We start from the raw sequence: 15994 nt of genomic DNA on the forward strand, positions 1-15994 counted from the left end.
TTCAGATTGTTTATTGAACAAAATATCTTACATTGTCTTGGATATACATATATACAAATATTAACCTGTATAGTACCAGAGCAAAATATCCCTTCTGACACCAGCACTAAGTTCAGTACATTGTACTTTTGCCCTTTTCATGTGCTGTGTGTAGATAGACATTGATTTTCAAATCACGTACAAATCCTGGTATATAGAAAGCACAAAAATAAGTAAAATCAATGAGGAAAAAAAGTCCTCAGCTATCAACACTGGAAGTTGCATTATCATCATCAATAAAAAACACCTTTACAGTTTATTTTGCAGTTAGAGCAGGTATGAAACATACCAATATTATAATTCCTCTTAAGGTATCAGGAGTAACATGTTCGATGTGAGGACGAGGCTGGTTGGTGCATCCTTTCAAACTGAGAACATAAAAACAAGGATTGTGCTGAAGAAGTTTTGGCCCAGAGCTTCCCTCCATGAGCGGCACTCAGATAACGTAGACATCTGTCTTCTCCCCTAGAAGCCAATACGTTCTCATTTTGCCTTTGCCCTGCAAGAAAGGAGAGATCAATACAGTACATCGACAAGCTCTCAGGATGTACGCTGAAGCAAATAATCAGCACTCGGAGCCTGCGCTGAGGACAGCAGAGCGGCATGAGTCTGCAAAGTCTAATGACTAGCATCCCGATTAGAGGCCATCAAGCATCCCCTGCCACTAAGCTTTAAATATAATTACATAAAAGAGACTGCAAACCAGCCCCGGATAAGCACGACTCGGAAAAGTGGCTTCATCAGGATTGAACGGAGCGGCATTTGTTTCCTACAGGGACACAGTGTGCGTGCTGACTCTATGTCTCTGCTACAGCTTGTAAGCCGAGAAACACAAAGAGAACCATTCGCAACTCAGAGTCCGGAGAGATAAATCTGGTTTAAAACATAAAAACTGGATTGGTGGAGTAAATATACTGTATAGAGCACTGAAAGAAGCACTACGTTCAGAACACTTTATAGAGAGACTTAGTACTGGGGCTGATGATGATTTGGTCACAAGAATATTTTTAAAGACTTTTTTTAACATGTTAGTTCCGGCATTCCTAAAATAATATGAATATTGAGAAAAATGTGTTAATACACAATTTAGAGATATTGTTGGTATAATCAGTACTATTAAAACACTAACCAACTCTTTTTTTTTTTTTGGTTCTGACTTTAAAAAAATAAAATAACAAAAATAAATGAATAAATAAATAAATAAATAAAAATTATTATTTCTTAAGCAAAAATGATTTATCTTTAAACAAGTGTAAATCTGTTAAAGCCTACATGGTTTAATTGAAGGCTCCAGTGACATGTTTTGAAGATAATGCTACATTTCTACTCTTTACTCTTTACCTCAAAAAATAAAGGCTAGTTAGCTTAGATAGTGGCCTTTTGGACACCAAAGTCCAAATTGCTTTAGAAATGCTTTTTAAACGAGAAGAAGGATAAAAGTCAGCATATCCTGACAGAAAGGCAGAAAAAATCTTCACAGACAAAAATAAACAAACCCTCCACGAGCTAGCTATTAAGCTAGCTCTCTAATTAGCCAGTCCATTTGTGAACTAGCCTAGGGGCAGTCATAAACTCATCCTGTAGTGTTCACTTGCATCTATTTGAACATTATTAATAAAATATCTTATTAAATGATATTAAATAATGGGTTTTAAAAAAACATACAAAATGCTTGGTTTTATTATTATTATTATTATTTTTTTTTTAATACTTTTTTAAATACTGCCTTCAAACCCAGCTCTGAGCGTTGCCATAATATTGACGGGAAAATTTGATTACGAGCAACAAATCAAAATCATTGGCATGTTTTATTATTTCCTTGAGTACTTTACCTTTATTTCTATATCGCCTCGTAGCTGGAGGTCAAAGTAGCCAAACTCGTCAAGTACCTCTTTGGTGGCTGAGGACACGTGTATCCGCAGGGCTGCGAAAAGGAGGGGACATACAGTATCAATACACGCAATCACACTAAGTGCACATCTGTGAGTGACAGCTGGACCCAGATGACCTCAGACTTATGGAAAATCCCAGGCAGCCCTACCACGTAATGAGTAATGTATGTGTGCATGTAGTCTCTGGTGCTTTGGACGGATTTGATGGGAAACGCACGCTCCATATGGGCTGTGCATGTGCAATAGATTTTATGGAGGCTGAGGATTACTTAGAAGTGCACTGTAAATCAGACAGGATAGAGGGGCAGGGAGTTCTGCATTCATTATTAATGGTTATTAAGTACAAGGAAGCTCAGTACAGGAAGTCAGGCAGAAAGTCAATAAGAAACAATGAGCCGCATAGACGGCGCATGTCGTGTCAGTGTGTATTTATTTTGATTGTCTCGGAGCTGGTGAGCGCCAGAGTTGTCCCATCAATCCATTCTGGGAGATTCTGTGCTGTGAGAAACGCTGGAAACGTTTACTAATTATTCTATACGCTGTGGACTGATGACTACGATAGCAAGTTGGTAAATTCATCGATTGAGACTGATTATGAATGAACTGCTCCAATAAGAAAAAGGCCAATAAATGCCTGCGCCACTCACTCATCACTAATCAAGATGGAAAACGTATTAATTTACCAATATCAAATGTATTTCTTAACCAGTATGCACCTGTTTTTAACATACAAATTGACATGACATTTACAGATGGGTCATATATTGTTAGATTTAATCAATTTCCAATCAATCTACAGTACTAATTAATTCTATTTATTCAACTGTAATTGTTGAACTGGCACAGAACTTATGTACACTGAATAAAAAATCCTGTAACAATATCCTTAAATTAAGGGCAGAATAAAACATGTAATTTAAACAAAAATAAATAATGGTAAATAATGTTCAAAATCTGTGCATTAACATAAAATTACGAGGCTTGTTCAAGTCAGACCGAATGCAGAATAAACAGAATTAAAAACTCCCGTTATTTATCTACAGTATATACGTAACCCTGCTACACTATAGTGATGGGAAGTTCGGGTCATTTTACTGACTCAGATCTTTGAGTGTCGTTCAGGAAAATGAACAAATCTTTTTTTGAGTCATTTCCAATTAATTTAGTTCATTAAAAAAAAATTTTATTAAAATGTTACGTGGTACTTTCTACTATGTACGCATCGCATAATATGCAAATGTTAATCTCACAACAAACAAGATTAAAGTATAATGTAATAAAAAAGGAAAAGATGAATTTATTATTTACCACTATTTCTATGAAAATGCTTATTATACATCTTTTAATAATTACAACAGAACCTATGATATTCCACATGGGTGACTGGACAAATAATTTCCCATGACAACACGTTCTTCCCGAGTCACACTTAAGATTAGTTTAAAATGACCCATCACCTTAACGAATCTAACATCACGACCCATCACTACAACACTAATGCACCTATTCCAGTGTTTCACTAGTGCTTGAAAACTATCAGGGTAAAAGGTTTTCTCAGTACGCCGGAGCCATGGTCAGACTACCTGGTACACATCTGAAACGCTGGCCTCCCAGGAACCCCTTTAATGGACCAAACATGTAGAAATGGCTTGGAAAAAATTCATGAAAGTGATGCTTCATTTACACAGTAATCAGGCTTCCTTTGTATTAGTGTTGATCTTTTTTTTTTTTTTTTTGCTTTTGTGTGCGTCCGAATCTCGATTGAAATAAAATGTCTTAAAAGATCAATTTGGAGCATTTAAATTGTCATAACAATTAGTACTATATCACTACTATATAAGATTATGTCTGAAACCTAGGCAAACAGCAAATAATGTTTTACATATTGTTAAGTTTCTTTCACAATTGTCACCCATCATATCAAGTCAAGTATTAACAGATTAGATCACATTATTTTTGCGCTGTGGGCAATATTTGAAATAGGTGAAATGTATTGAATTTTTAGTTTTGACAAAAAAAGTTGATTAATCCCCTATCCTCCTGATCCTTCAACATGTTTGAGAAAGTTTTAATCTTAAACGTTGTTTTAAAGTACTTAAAAAAACTTTATCCAAACCACTGCTGGCGAAGTTATCCTTAGGAGTAGCAGGGAAATCCTGGTGCCGAAATGAACCAAAGGCATCCCTCTTTCTTACTACATGATGAAATCTTTCTTCAAATATTATAAATAAATATACGATTTTAATGGATTTTTCCAAAGGCCTTCTCATAAACAAACTTGCACTGGCCATATCTCAGAAACTGGGCATGATGCAATGTAATAAACTGGGTATCATATTCAAATGAAGCTTATTGAACCAGTACTCTCAATAAATTTAACTCAAATTACCCAAAATGTGACTTAATACCTGGTTTGATGTTAAGAATCACAAAATTTCAAATCTACTTCCAGTTTTAATGCAATAAACAATGAACCTGTATTTACATTTGTTACAGTTGTGTCTCTGCAAATACTTTCTGACTCTTACTCAAGGACACGTATTTTTACTTCAGCTTGAGTCATTACTTCTACTAATGTGAAGTTTCTTAGCATCTCAACATTGTCTAGAAATGAGTTCTTGTCACCCACCTTCCCCGGTGGACTCCATCCTTGATGCCGTGTTGACAGTGTCTCCAAATAAACAGTACCTGGGCATTTTGAGTCCTACTACACCTGCACAGACAGGCCCTTTACACACACACACACACATACACAGAAAGACAGACAGATGTGGGAGATTAATTAACTCCTGCCAGAAGACACCATACAGAACCCTCTGAACATAAGTATCATCTGACAGGTTGTGGGTTCACGCTGAGGACATTGATCCCTGCAATCGTTCCAGCGTTAATCTCGTTACAACAGCCACCATGGTGTGCATATACACAAGCTGACAGAGATTGACAGAGATTTGTGAAAGCATGCTGGGGGATTTACTCTAAAGCAGGAGTAAGAGGATTACTGCTGGCTGTGAGGCTGAGCATAAGAGAAAACATTAATTAAGTACTAATGCTGTGACTCAGCCATTGCAGGATGGGATGATTGGTAGTGATACAGACTTGCCACAGTGTGTGGCATAAAAGCCATACGTTGTATTTATAACAGTTTGCAAAAAGGTTGAATTTATAGTGTGTTTTACTTGAATTCAAGTAAACAAGTAAAGTGCTGAAATTAATGACCAACATTAAATGCTTTTTGCTGTTTAATCTAATTCTTTCCTATGTGTAAACACACTTGCTGTTTAATCTAATTCTTTCCCATGTGTAAACACACTTGGGGAATTTCCAAGATGAAGTAATAAAGCAAATTTGCCCGATGTTTCAACAGCATGAATGGTACCTGTGTGGATTCCGATGCGTAGCCACAGCTGGTCATTTGGTCTATGTCTGATTTTAAAGCTTTTGACCTGCTCCAGTAAAGCTAACGACATTCCGGCAATCTCCCGAGCGTGGAGTTTGCCGTTACGTACTGGGAGGCCAGACACCACCATATAGGCATCGCCGATGGTCTCCACCTAAAAAGATTTAAAGGTAGAAGTCATGAACCGTGCTATGTGATGTTATTGTTTAAACCTGAGCATAGTTATTAAAGAACAAATCTTTTAAAAACTAAAAAAAGGTTTTTGGTTTAATAGAAAAAATCCTAACAATATGTATTCAACAAGGATTTAAAGGGTACTACTCACCTTATAAACATCGAAATTATCAATGATGGCATCAAAACATGTGTACAAGTCATTCAGCAGTGTTACAACCTGCAGGGAAAAGGATGCTTCTGGTTACATTTCGCTGCCAGAAAGCATTATAAAGAAATATTCTTGTGGTACGTGTAATTCAGATTTGTCAAAGTATGAACATAAAAACTAATTTAATATGACTTTTTTTCTCCAATTTGGTTTATGTTTGAACATCATTTACATGCACAGCACTAGAAAATGAGTTCTCCTGATGTTCTAGCATATGTCGGTCATGACTTCATGACAACAAAAATCTGTCGCTGGCATCACAACTGACAAATATCCAAGAAAGAAAATCTGACATTTAGTGGAACTAGCCCTAAAAATGCTTCCAAGCAGAAACCCTAACACTGAATGACTTTGGTTGTAATGATTCTGCATTAACGTTTAACACCAGAACAACATTCTATTTAACTATTTAACCTCAAAACAATGAAATTATAACCCGTTATTTGGAGCATTTATGATTAACACCCATTCATACAATGACCAACCATGCATCTCTTAGGGTTGTAATGTTGCCCATCTGTTTCACTTGCTTTCAGAAATATTAGGTACCTATTGGGTCCATCTTATCTCCCAAATTACTGTACTGTAAAATTGTGTTTGTGGCATTGTTATTTATCTACATGCATTTTCAAACTTCAACGGCATGCTCCCTCGTGGTCCAGTGGTAGCACACGCAGTGCTCTCATTGATCAGAGTTTGGACTCCAAATTAATACAAAGAAGAATTAATACTAATTTGGAGCTAATTTGCATTAATTTGTGGCATTTGTTCAAAGTCATCCCATCATTGTGTACTCAGAGTTGTTCTCATTTAATCAACTTTCAAAAAGCCCATTAACAATTAACAACATTGTCTGTAACAAGGCCAAATTTCCATCACCACAATGTTTTGACAACCACAAATTCCTGCTGGATTAGGTATAATGTCTAATATATTGTTTTAATTAAACTATTTAAGTCTTTTTTTTTAACATTCTCCTTAACCAGTTACAGCAATGAATGTATTTTAATTAGTCTCTAGTTCTGGCGTGCCGTTTTCCTCGAGATTCTCTCAGGAATTAATTGTTGCACCAAGTCTGAAGCTGTTATCTCACAAATCGCCCTAGAGGTCAATCAGCTTTTCAGAACTTGTCTAAGAACATGTCCTGCAAACTTGTGCTCCAATATTGGATCTTATGCACTATTATATAAAAATTGCTTTGGTTTGACGCATTTCTGTTAGAGCGTCCCTCAACTGAAAATAGTTTCTTCCTCCTCTTTTGGATGCAAGCCCAAACACAGGGTGAACCGTGAAATAGATTTGCATGAATAAAGAGAGTGATAATGAATACATTACAATGAGAACACAATGTGTTCAGAGTAACAGTGTAAGTTAAAAAATTTAGAGTAGAGTATAAAATCAAACGGTGAAATGTATATCTTGTTACAATACAGAATAAAAACTAAAATAAAAGTACTAAATAATCTCACAATGTGTGATTAGCAAATTGTTTTTCTATAACAGGATGTTCCAGGGTCTTCTATTAATCAAATATCACAGTGATTTGCCAATTATTTAAATAAATCTTTTATTAATTATGAAAAACTGATTAGGTTACGTGATCATGATTCTTTTGTGTGGTAATTCATGCATCCCCACAGTGACTCAGACATCTATTTTTGTTTTTATTCATATTTGTTTATATTTGAGTTGGTAAAATGTTGGTATTCTTCTATAATTCTATTTGTTTGAGAGAATTATTTATTCATTATTCAAGTTTGTTAAGAATCGTAACGCAATCTAAAAAAATTAAAAACAGAAAAATACAGAAAATACGGAAAAAACTTATAAAATTGTGATACTAATATAAATCGAATTGGAACATGGGTATTATAATAATAATAATAATAATAATAATAAGGTATCAGATGGTCCCTTGTGATGCCTATCCCTATTAATTGATGAGATGCTCTAATCTTAGTAAATAATAAATCAGCTAGATTATTTTTGCTGTTGGTAACGAACAAAATATTTTTTAAAGCATTTCTTGTTAGGTTCAGGTTGGTGTGTCCAAAAGTTACTTGCACAGCTTATTATATTTATTTATATCTGTCTAGACTGAAATAATCATTTCTTTTCTCGTCTCTTTCACACCCTATCAATACCCAGTCAATTCTGTCGCAACACAAAGCCCTTACTATGCTAAAAGCTTGAACAATGTACTGGCATTTTACCAGCTCAGGACTGAGTTAAACAGAGACTTCTGTGCGCTGTCGGATTCGTTAGATATGATTTGAAATTCATGCAAACTTAACCAATCCTTGCCTCTACAACTAATGGAGTTTTCCTGGCAGAAGATATTAAAAACCCCAGACCATATTGGGCCATCAGAGTTTAAGCCCTCTTCCTCAAAAGGTGATCGAAGAAGATTTAGTCGAGGCAAAGCCAAGGGTTGGAGAACGCATTTATCTTTTCAAGGGGCCTTTTCTTCCTTGGGCTCAGCTTCAGTCGAACGGTGTCTGATTATGATTTAATGAGTCATGAATATATTTTACGACCTTTCTTAATGTTAACATGCGAAAGCTGTAATGTTACCATGATAATATACATACCTGCAATGGTGTGCTTTCTGCTGACATTGAAGTGAAGCCCACTATGTCACTGAAATAGATGGTGACGCTGTCAAAAGCCTCTGCCTGCACTGTCTCTCCTCTCTTCAGCTGCTCAGCTACTGAACTGTTAGCAAAAATAAATGAATAAAAAAAATAAAAATTCAAATACTCAAGAAGCTGAACAGCAAAATCACTGCCAAGTTCCAGTGTAATTTTAACACTAATGCATAGGGACCAAAAATAATAACCAAGGGCAGCCACGAGTAATTTAACAGGCCCCAAAATTTTAGAACTATGACAAGCTTACTAAGGAGTTGTAGTATGTTTCAGGCAAATGCATGTACAAGGAATAAAATGAAACATTAATTTCAAACACTGCATTACATGGCAGCCAAACTCAACTCTGGTTCTCAGCCTTTCCCGATATAACAACAGAAATCCTTCTTTCCACCAGGGAAAAAAGATCAATTAATGATAGAGACGTGGATTTTCCTGCTTCTAGAAAAAGAGGGCTTAAAATTCCCAGCCGTTCCCACAGTCCTCAGCAGTCACTTCAGCTGGCTTTAATGTTCCTCACTGCTTACATAATTATGTCTAAAATAGAGGACAATGCCAGGACAATCAGCTATTTTCAGCATACAAGGAAAAAAAAAACTCTTAGTGAAAGTACATCAAGTAGTTTTGTGTGTGAGGGAGTGTGTGTGTATAGGGAAGGGACTTAATAACCATTCATTCATCAAATTGTGGTTAAGAGCTTGGCAGCGATAAGGAAACACAAATGTGCATCTTACAAAATAACAAAAAAAAAAGTTTCTCACTGTGGCAAGATTTGGTAAAGCAGATTTTCAGCTCTCCTCTTTTCCTCCAAGTAGGCCTGAGTTCGCTCCTCCACCAGGTTCTCCAGGTTGTTGGCGTACTGCTCCATTCGGGACAGCAGGTTATTCAGGATGCTGGTGCTCCCTTCTCTGCCACAAACACAAGCAGCAATCAGAAACCCAGAAACACAATCATTTAATAAATCATTGAAAAAAAGCAAAGAAACTGATTTGTTAGAACTCTGAAAGGATGACTTGCATAAATGATTAAACTGGTGTTTTTCCATCCTTTTCTCACTTAATTATTATTTATTAAACAATACCAGGATTATTTAGCACTCCTATATGTGGATACATTTCACATATTTTGTTATACATTTTCTCAGAATGTTTAATATACTGTACTGTATACTTATAATTGGTGCTATACTATAACTTGATAATGTACACTTTTAATGTAGGGCTAGCTTACAAAACTATTTCTGTCAAAATAAATCTATATATCTATGTACCTATGTATTTATGTATCATCTCCTGCTGTTACAACTAGCAAGCTAACATAAGTAACAAGCTTCTTTTTAAATGAATAATAGTACATACTGAATAAACTGTGCATACTGTCTAGCATTCTTGCTAATATGCGCTAACCTGACAGAATTTCTGACAGACATTTTAAATACATATATATTAATTCTAATAATGTACACTAATAATGCTAGTAGATTAGCTATTACATTATAGGATTTCTAACATTAAATATTTAAATACATAAGCATATTTTAATGTTACTAACTTTCACTATTACTTAGCCTAACTAATTCCTGAAAACCTGACAGGATTTCTGTCAGAATTTTGAGGACATTTTTTTTTAAAGGTTAATATAAAAGATTCACTGCCAATGTTAGCCATTTTGATAACCTGACAGGATTTCTGAAGGAATCTCAATCAAAATTGGATCTTAAGGGATTATTTGTCTGGGTTTTTTTTTTTGTTAGTTTTTCCCCCCCACAGATTATTAAATTTAATTTCCACTAAATTATTTAGTAATTATTTGTTTGTGGCCGATTAATGACCACTGAGAGGAATAAGCTGTACCTCTACTGTGTGAAGCAATCACAGTCGCTGGTTCCTCTTACTATGGCAGCTTGAAGAGCTGTGCTACAAATGTAAGGTTGAGAATCTATGCAAGACATGTAGATGTGGGTTGAATCATCCTCAGCTGGTGCCCTAACTTTGTGCTGAATGATTCAGATCTATTCTGGGTCAGAACTCACACACCCACATGCACCATTAGAAAACTACGCAACTGAAAAAAGCTCATCTCAGGGTTTTTTTTGTTATTGCTAATTGCTATTTGCATTTATAACAGCAATAGAGAACGTACAAAAGATGTAATGCACTGTATAAACTGTACTATGTGAAATACATGTAGTAAAATACATTGATGATAAGGATATTCTTATTTGAAGGTAATACATGATGTAAAGTGAATTTAAAAAGCAAATTAAAAGCTATATGACCAAGTGCTATAAACTTTTTAGTGATAAAAATGGCAAAAATAGGCAAAAACTTTACCCATGTTCAATTCCTTGGCATACTGAAAATATCCGCATCACGCATGCCATGCATTTCATTATAAGAAGAGCTCCCTTTTTCAATTAACGATGTCTGCCAAACGTTTTAGCCAAACGTTTTAACATGTCAAGTTGTGCTAATAAATCAGTTACTTTTTTATTCCATATTGAAAGCCATTTATCAATCAAACGCGAAGTGCCAAGCTCTGGAGTTGAAAGATCTCTCACAGATCTCTGTTTATACAAATAGAATCCAGTATCAGAATTCATATCAACCAAAAGATTCAATAAATGTAATTAACTATTCTTTTAAAAGTTGTGGTGTACAAATAATACACAGCAAATTCAAAAGTATGAGATTCCATTCAGAATGATAACATTTATACTGTATATATACATATTGCATATTATTTATTTGACATTTAAAATAACATTCTTAAAATATAAAGATATGGGCAATTGTTGAGTAATTCTATTTAAAAATTGAAAGACAATTGATAACTGATCTTAAATGGTTTGTAATTTATATGAAGAGTGAAAATGCATTTTTATGAATAACATACTTTCCGTAAACACTCATACAGTATTCATGAATGTTTAGATCAGCATTCATAAAATATTCATAAGACAATAACAGATACTACAATGTCATTCTACCATTCTACTAAAAGGTCTGCCTAGATATATAGCTTGAATACATCTCTCATCTAGTACAGGCAAAATATTCTGCCCTATTTAGGTAACTTTTAGCTAAATGAACAACTTTCATTTGCAACTATCCATTGCTTTCACCTCCTAATTTGTGTATATATATATATATATATATATATATATATATATATACACATATTCAAATATATATATATATATATATATATATATATATACATACACACACACAAATAAATAACGCTGGGGGCCAGCGTTCGGTTTCCTATTAATTTGACAGGAATACATTTTGCAAGCAATTTATATGTGCAATGTTTCTTTTGTTCATGAGTATATCTTGTACACCTTATACTAATTACCTAATTACCAGAATGTCAACATACTACATACTGTACCATCGTACAATGTAACAACCCTGGCTCATACATGGTTAATGCTTTAAACAAGTAAAAGGAAAAATACTAAGCATAATGCTAAAATAATTAATATTCACCACATTTATATCTCTAATTTGAAAAAAACCTGGATCATTCCAAAGCTCCAGGCCATCAAGGACAAACTGGCATGCGTTATAGCAGCAGCACTCACTTGTTGAGTTTGGTTATGAAGATCTTGATGTGGCTAAAGTCTGGGCGCTCCGTGGGCTCCTCTGCCCAGCAGTTCTCCATCAGGGTGGTCAGCTCCTCGCAGTGGCGCGAGTTATCCGTCGTTGGACGGAAATGAGGCTTTTGGCCATTTCGCACTTTCTGGATTATCTCTGAAACACAGAACATTATAAACATGAACATAAATAAAAGCACATTGCTTGGTAAAGTAATAATATTTCTATATTTTTTATCGTTTCTGCTGTCAAAATTGGTTATTAGGTAAATGATTAGCTATTTTCAGAGTATTCTTGATTAATGTCTTTTTATTGGATACATTAGCATAACAATTTAGTAGTAATATATTGACGATCCGGTAGCACGGTGGTGTAGTGGTAAGCACGATGAGTAAGTTATAATGACTATCCAATAAACGTTTTGCAAATGCCTTTGTTGGAAGCAACATGCATCACATTTACCAATCAGCAATTACATTAAAACGCCAAACGTTAAGGTCAATATTGTGAGGGTTCTTCTCCTATATTTGGGGTCAGCTCATCACATTGTGTCATGACAAACTGTCCAATGTAAATTTGCTATTACCCCACCGTCATGCCTCGACCCCATTATGTCCCCCCAAAGAATTGGGTGAATGCAGTGAGAACTTGTACAACTCTGCAGGAGCACAGTAGAAACTGATAAGGATGTAGTCGAGCTGCCATGCTTTTTTTGGACATTTTCAAAAATAAGCCTGGCGAGGACGTAGTCTAAGCAAGACGCAGGAAGAACTTTGTACGGACATATTAATGATGACATTTACAGTACCAGTTAACCCTGTAACTAATGTTACAGCGTTGTTGCTCCGTCAATAGAGTTCTCACAACAAGCTTTTGCTATGGCAAATTGTAAAAGAAGTAGAAAGAGACGTGGCTAAGAAGTAGTATGAAGATGAAAAATGCACATTTTCCATTTTGACCCCATTCCTGCTGAATTCTTAGATATTTTTAAGACGCAGTGGGAACTTCATGGCCTTCTCAGTGTCTGACGGGGCACTAAGGCTTGAATTAATATAAGCACACATAAGAAGTGCATTCCATTCAACAATATTATAGATGCAAATATAATTTACCTTTTGGACTTAGATCCATGCCTTCCACATAGAACGGCCCATTTCTCAAAGCTATCTCCTGCAGGATGATACCAAAACTGTACACATCTCCTTTCTGGGTTCCTTGTGGTGAAGGTCTGTCATATATCAATAACTCTGGTGCTGTCCACAGTTTTCCTAAAATATAAAAGCATTACCAAACAATAATCCTTTTGATTAATGTTTTTTATTCAGTTTTTCAACTAAAATATAAATAGTAATAGCAGATAAAAGTAAATGTTTAAATATTTCACAATTGCCAATTAGTGACCCTACATGTTTGCATTTTTAGCTTAACATTTGCTTACTTGCATAAAGTTCATGCGAATCTTCATTCTCATTGGGCGACCGAAAGCTTGCCAGACCATAATCTGTAATTTTTAGGACAAAGCGACTGTCTACCACGCAGTTCGACGATTTCAAATTTCCATGGGAGCCAATGTAGCTATTGTGCAAATAGTTCATTCCCTGCCAGAAAAAGAGATAATGTTAAATGTAATAAGTTTTTTGGTTAAATGTAGCAGAAAAAAACATTACAAAGTGTTGAGCTACATAAAAACATTAAGTACAGAACAATATATATATTTATTACTTCTTTCTTGGCATCGTCACAATCAAAAGGTATTGGCACAGATTTTATGCTTAGTTACTCTTCTCCCCCAACCCACCCATCTCTCCAGACTTGGGACTGGCACTAAGGATGCCCTGCATCTACAGTGGCTGGGTATTATATATAGTATGTGCTTAGGGTTAAGAGCCTTGCCAAAGGTCCCAAAGAGGGCAAACTGGCAGTGCTTAAAGCCCTGACCCTCTGATTAGCAAATGTGATTTTGTGTCTGTCACACACAAATAAACCACAAAGTCCTTTTTAATCCTCATTGCGTTGGCTGATTTCTTAAGTAATCTATTAGCAGACCAACATTTTCACTGAAAGCTTGGGGGGTTTTGTGTGTCTCAGCTTCTAAAAAGGATGGAGGAGTTTGTACAAAAATTACTTCTCTATCCATCTTACAAAAGTAGCATCATTCCTTTTTCTATCACTAATGGAGCTACAGTACAACACATGGAAATTGTCAACGCAGCACAAACACACACACAGACACAGACACACACACACACACACACACACACAAAGAAAACAGATACAAACAAACCATGTCCAATCTGGCTGTCACAACTGTTAAAATCCTTTCCGGGTTACTTATTATTTACTGCATGAATTGGGCTCCTGAATGATTGAGAATGAATTGAGCTCCTGAGGCTGAATGATTTGGCAAAACTGCACTCTCACACACCTTGACAATGTCATTGATCAGTGAGAACCGGAACATCCAGTCCAGATTGATGCTCTCATTTTCCAAAATGTCCTGCAAGAACAAAAGTTAAATCAACACTGTGAACAAAAAGTTGTTTAGGTCCAAAACGAAAAATCTGAATTTGATATCAGTGGTTCAGTGTGGTATAAAAGTGTCATGCAAAATTCTTAGACAAGATAGAAATAAGAAAGATAGTGGTATTTATAAATGTACATATTTTCCACAAACTATGTTAGCCAGCTAGCTAACCTAAAAGGAGTTTCAGACAGCATTTTAAGTAATAATCACAAATGTTATCATTTAGCACTAATACCAGCCATCTAGGATTTTTAAGTTATACCTCTAAATGTTAACAAGCCCTACTGCTAATATAAGCTAATATAAGGTTAGCTGACATGATTTTTAAATGCTAGCAATCCCCCTGCTAATAAAAAGCTAACAGCTATCAGGTCCAACTGACAGGATTTTAAGAAAGTTCACTGCTAGTCAGCTAGATAATATTTGCTAACCCGATAGAATTTCTCATCATATTATTTACTGATAATAACCATCACCACTAATGTTAATCAGCTAGCTAACAAAAGACAGGATTTCTGACGTTGTGTTTAGAATATATTTAATGTGGTCAAATGTTTACTGTTTAATATTGTATTAAATCATGAGTGATCATAGCCTTAGCAAATGTTAGCTAGCTACCTGGCCTTTATTAGCCAAAAAATTCATAAATATTTAAAAAATTTACCTGTTGGGTTTTGTTACCTTGCTTATATTGAGAGTAATTACTAATTATACAACTTAAAAATCCTTCCAAGATGGACTTTGCTTAATATGATTTTTAAATAAACTGCTAGGGCTAGCTTAGGCTAATCTTAACATTTTATAAGATCCAGGAGAGAAGCACATAACTTAATCACAGAAGTCTTTATCCAGTTATGTTCAGAACTACATGCTTACATAATTAACACAAGTGGTGTTCAAGTCAAACCAAGATTTTAATGAAATTTCTTGTGAATTAAGGTGTAAAACTGATTGACATTTACAGGAGACTTCAAGTACAGTACAATGCGGAGACTCTTTGTTGAAGTAAAACATTTGAATGGTGCAGATGTCTTAAAAAAGTGCACATGAATTTCGATCCTGGTTGAGGTTGACTGCAGTCCCCGTAAACATTCAGCGACTAGAAAACCTGATCCTTGGAAAATGATTGATAACTTTTAGGCAACTTGTGGAAGAGACACATCTGTCTGTGGTACACTATACACAATACAATTATTCACCACATCCCTCATATAGTCCTGACTTCACTACAAGACATTTCCACATGCCTAAGCCATTAAAGGAGTTCCTGGGAGGCCAGCGTTTTAAGCACTAGTGAAACGTTGAGATAAGAGCATTGGTGTAGTTTTTACTCTAATAGCTGTGTTCTGTTATTGTGCACCATCAAGTGTCCTGGTTTGACTTAAGCACCCCAAACTCACAATTCATGCATAAAGGTACAATACATTTAATATTTTCCTTTTGTAGTTAGACAGTCGAGTCTTATTTATTCTAGCATTTTGCTAATTACATGAAAATAGGGATA

General features: G+C 35.3%; 1 protein-coding gene across 2 annotated transcripts in view; it reads right to left on the reverse strand.

Annotated features, from left to right (window-relative positions):
* Positions 1–15994, reverse strand: part of npr2 (natriuretic peptide receptor 2) — a 53279-nt gene continuing 37285 nt past the window's right edge. For both annotated transcript variants that reach the window (XM_053485341.1, XM_053485342.1), the window contains 11 exons: positions 14392–14463; positions 13405–13564; positions 13079–13234; positions 11954–12122; positions 9126–9272; positions 8308–8431; positions 5657–5725; positions 5311–5485; positions 4561–4659; positions 1872–1963; positions 1–538 (listed from right to left, as the gene is read on the reverse strand). In XM_053485341.1, the coding sequence (XP_053341316.1) occupies positions 476–538; positions 1872–1963; positions 4561–4659; positions 5311–5485; positions 5657–5725; positions 8308–8431; positions 9126–9272; positions 11954–12122; positions 13079–13234; positions 13405–13564; positions 14392–14463 (1326 nt within the window). In that variant the 3' untranslated portion in view covers positions 1–475. The remainder of the gene's footprint in view (positions 539–1871; positions 1964–4560; positions 4660–5310; positions 5486–5656; positions 5726–8307; positions 8432–9125; positions 9273–11953; positions 12123–13078; positions 13235–13404; positions 13565–14391; positions 14464–15994) is intronic.

Source organism: Clarias gariepinus, chromosome 24 (genome assembly GCF_024256425.1).
Source record: "Clarias gariepinus isolate MV-2021 ecotype Netherlands chromosome 24, CGAR_prim_01v2, whole genome shotgun sequence".
NCBI classification, from domain to species: domain Eukaryota; kingdom Metazoa; phylum Chordata; class Actinopteri; order Siluriformes; family Clariidae; genus Clarias; species Clarias gariepinus.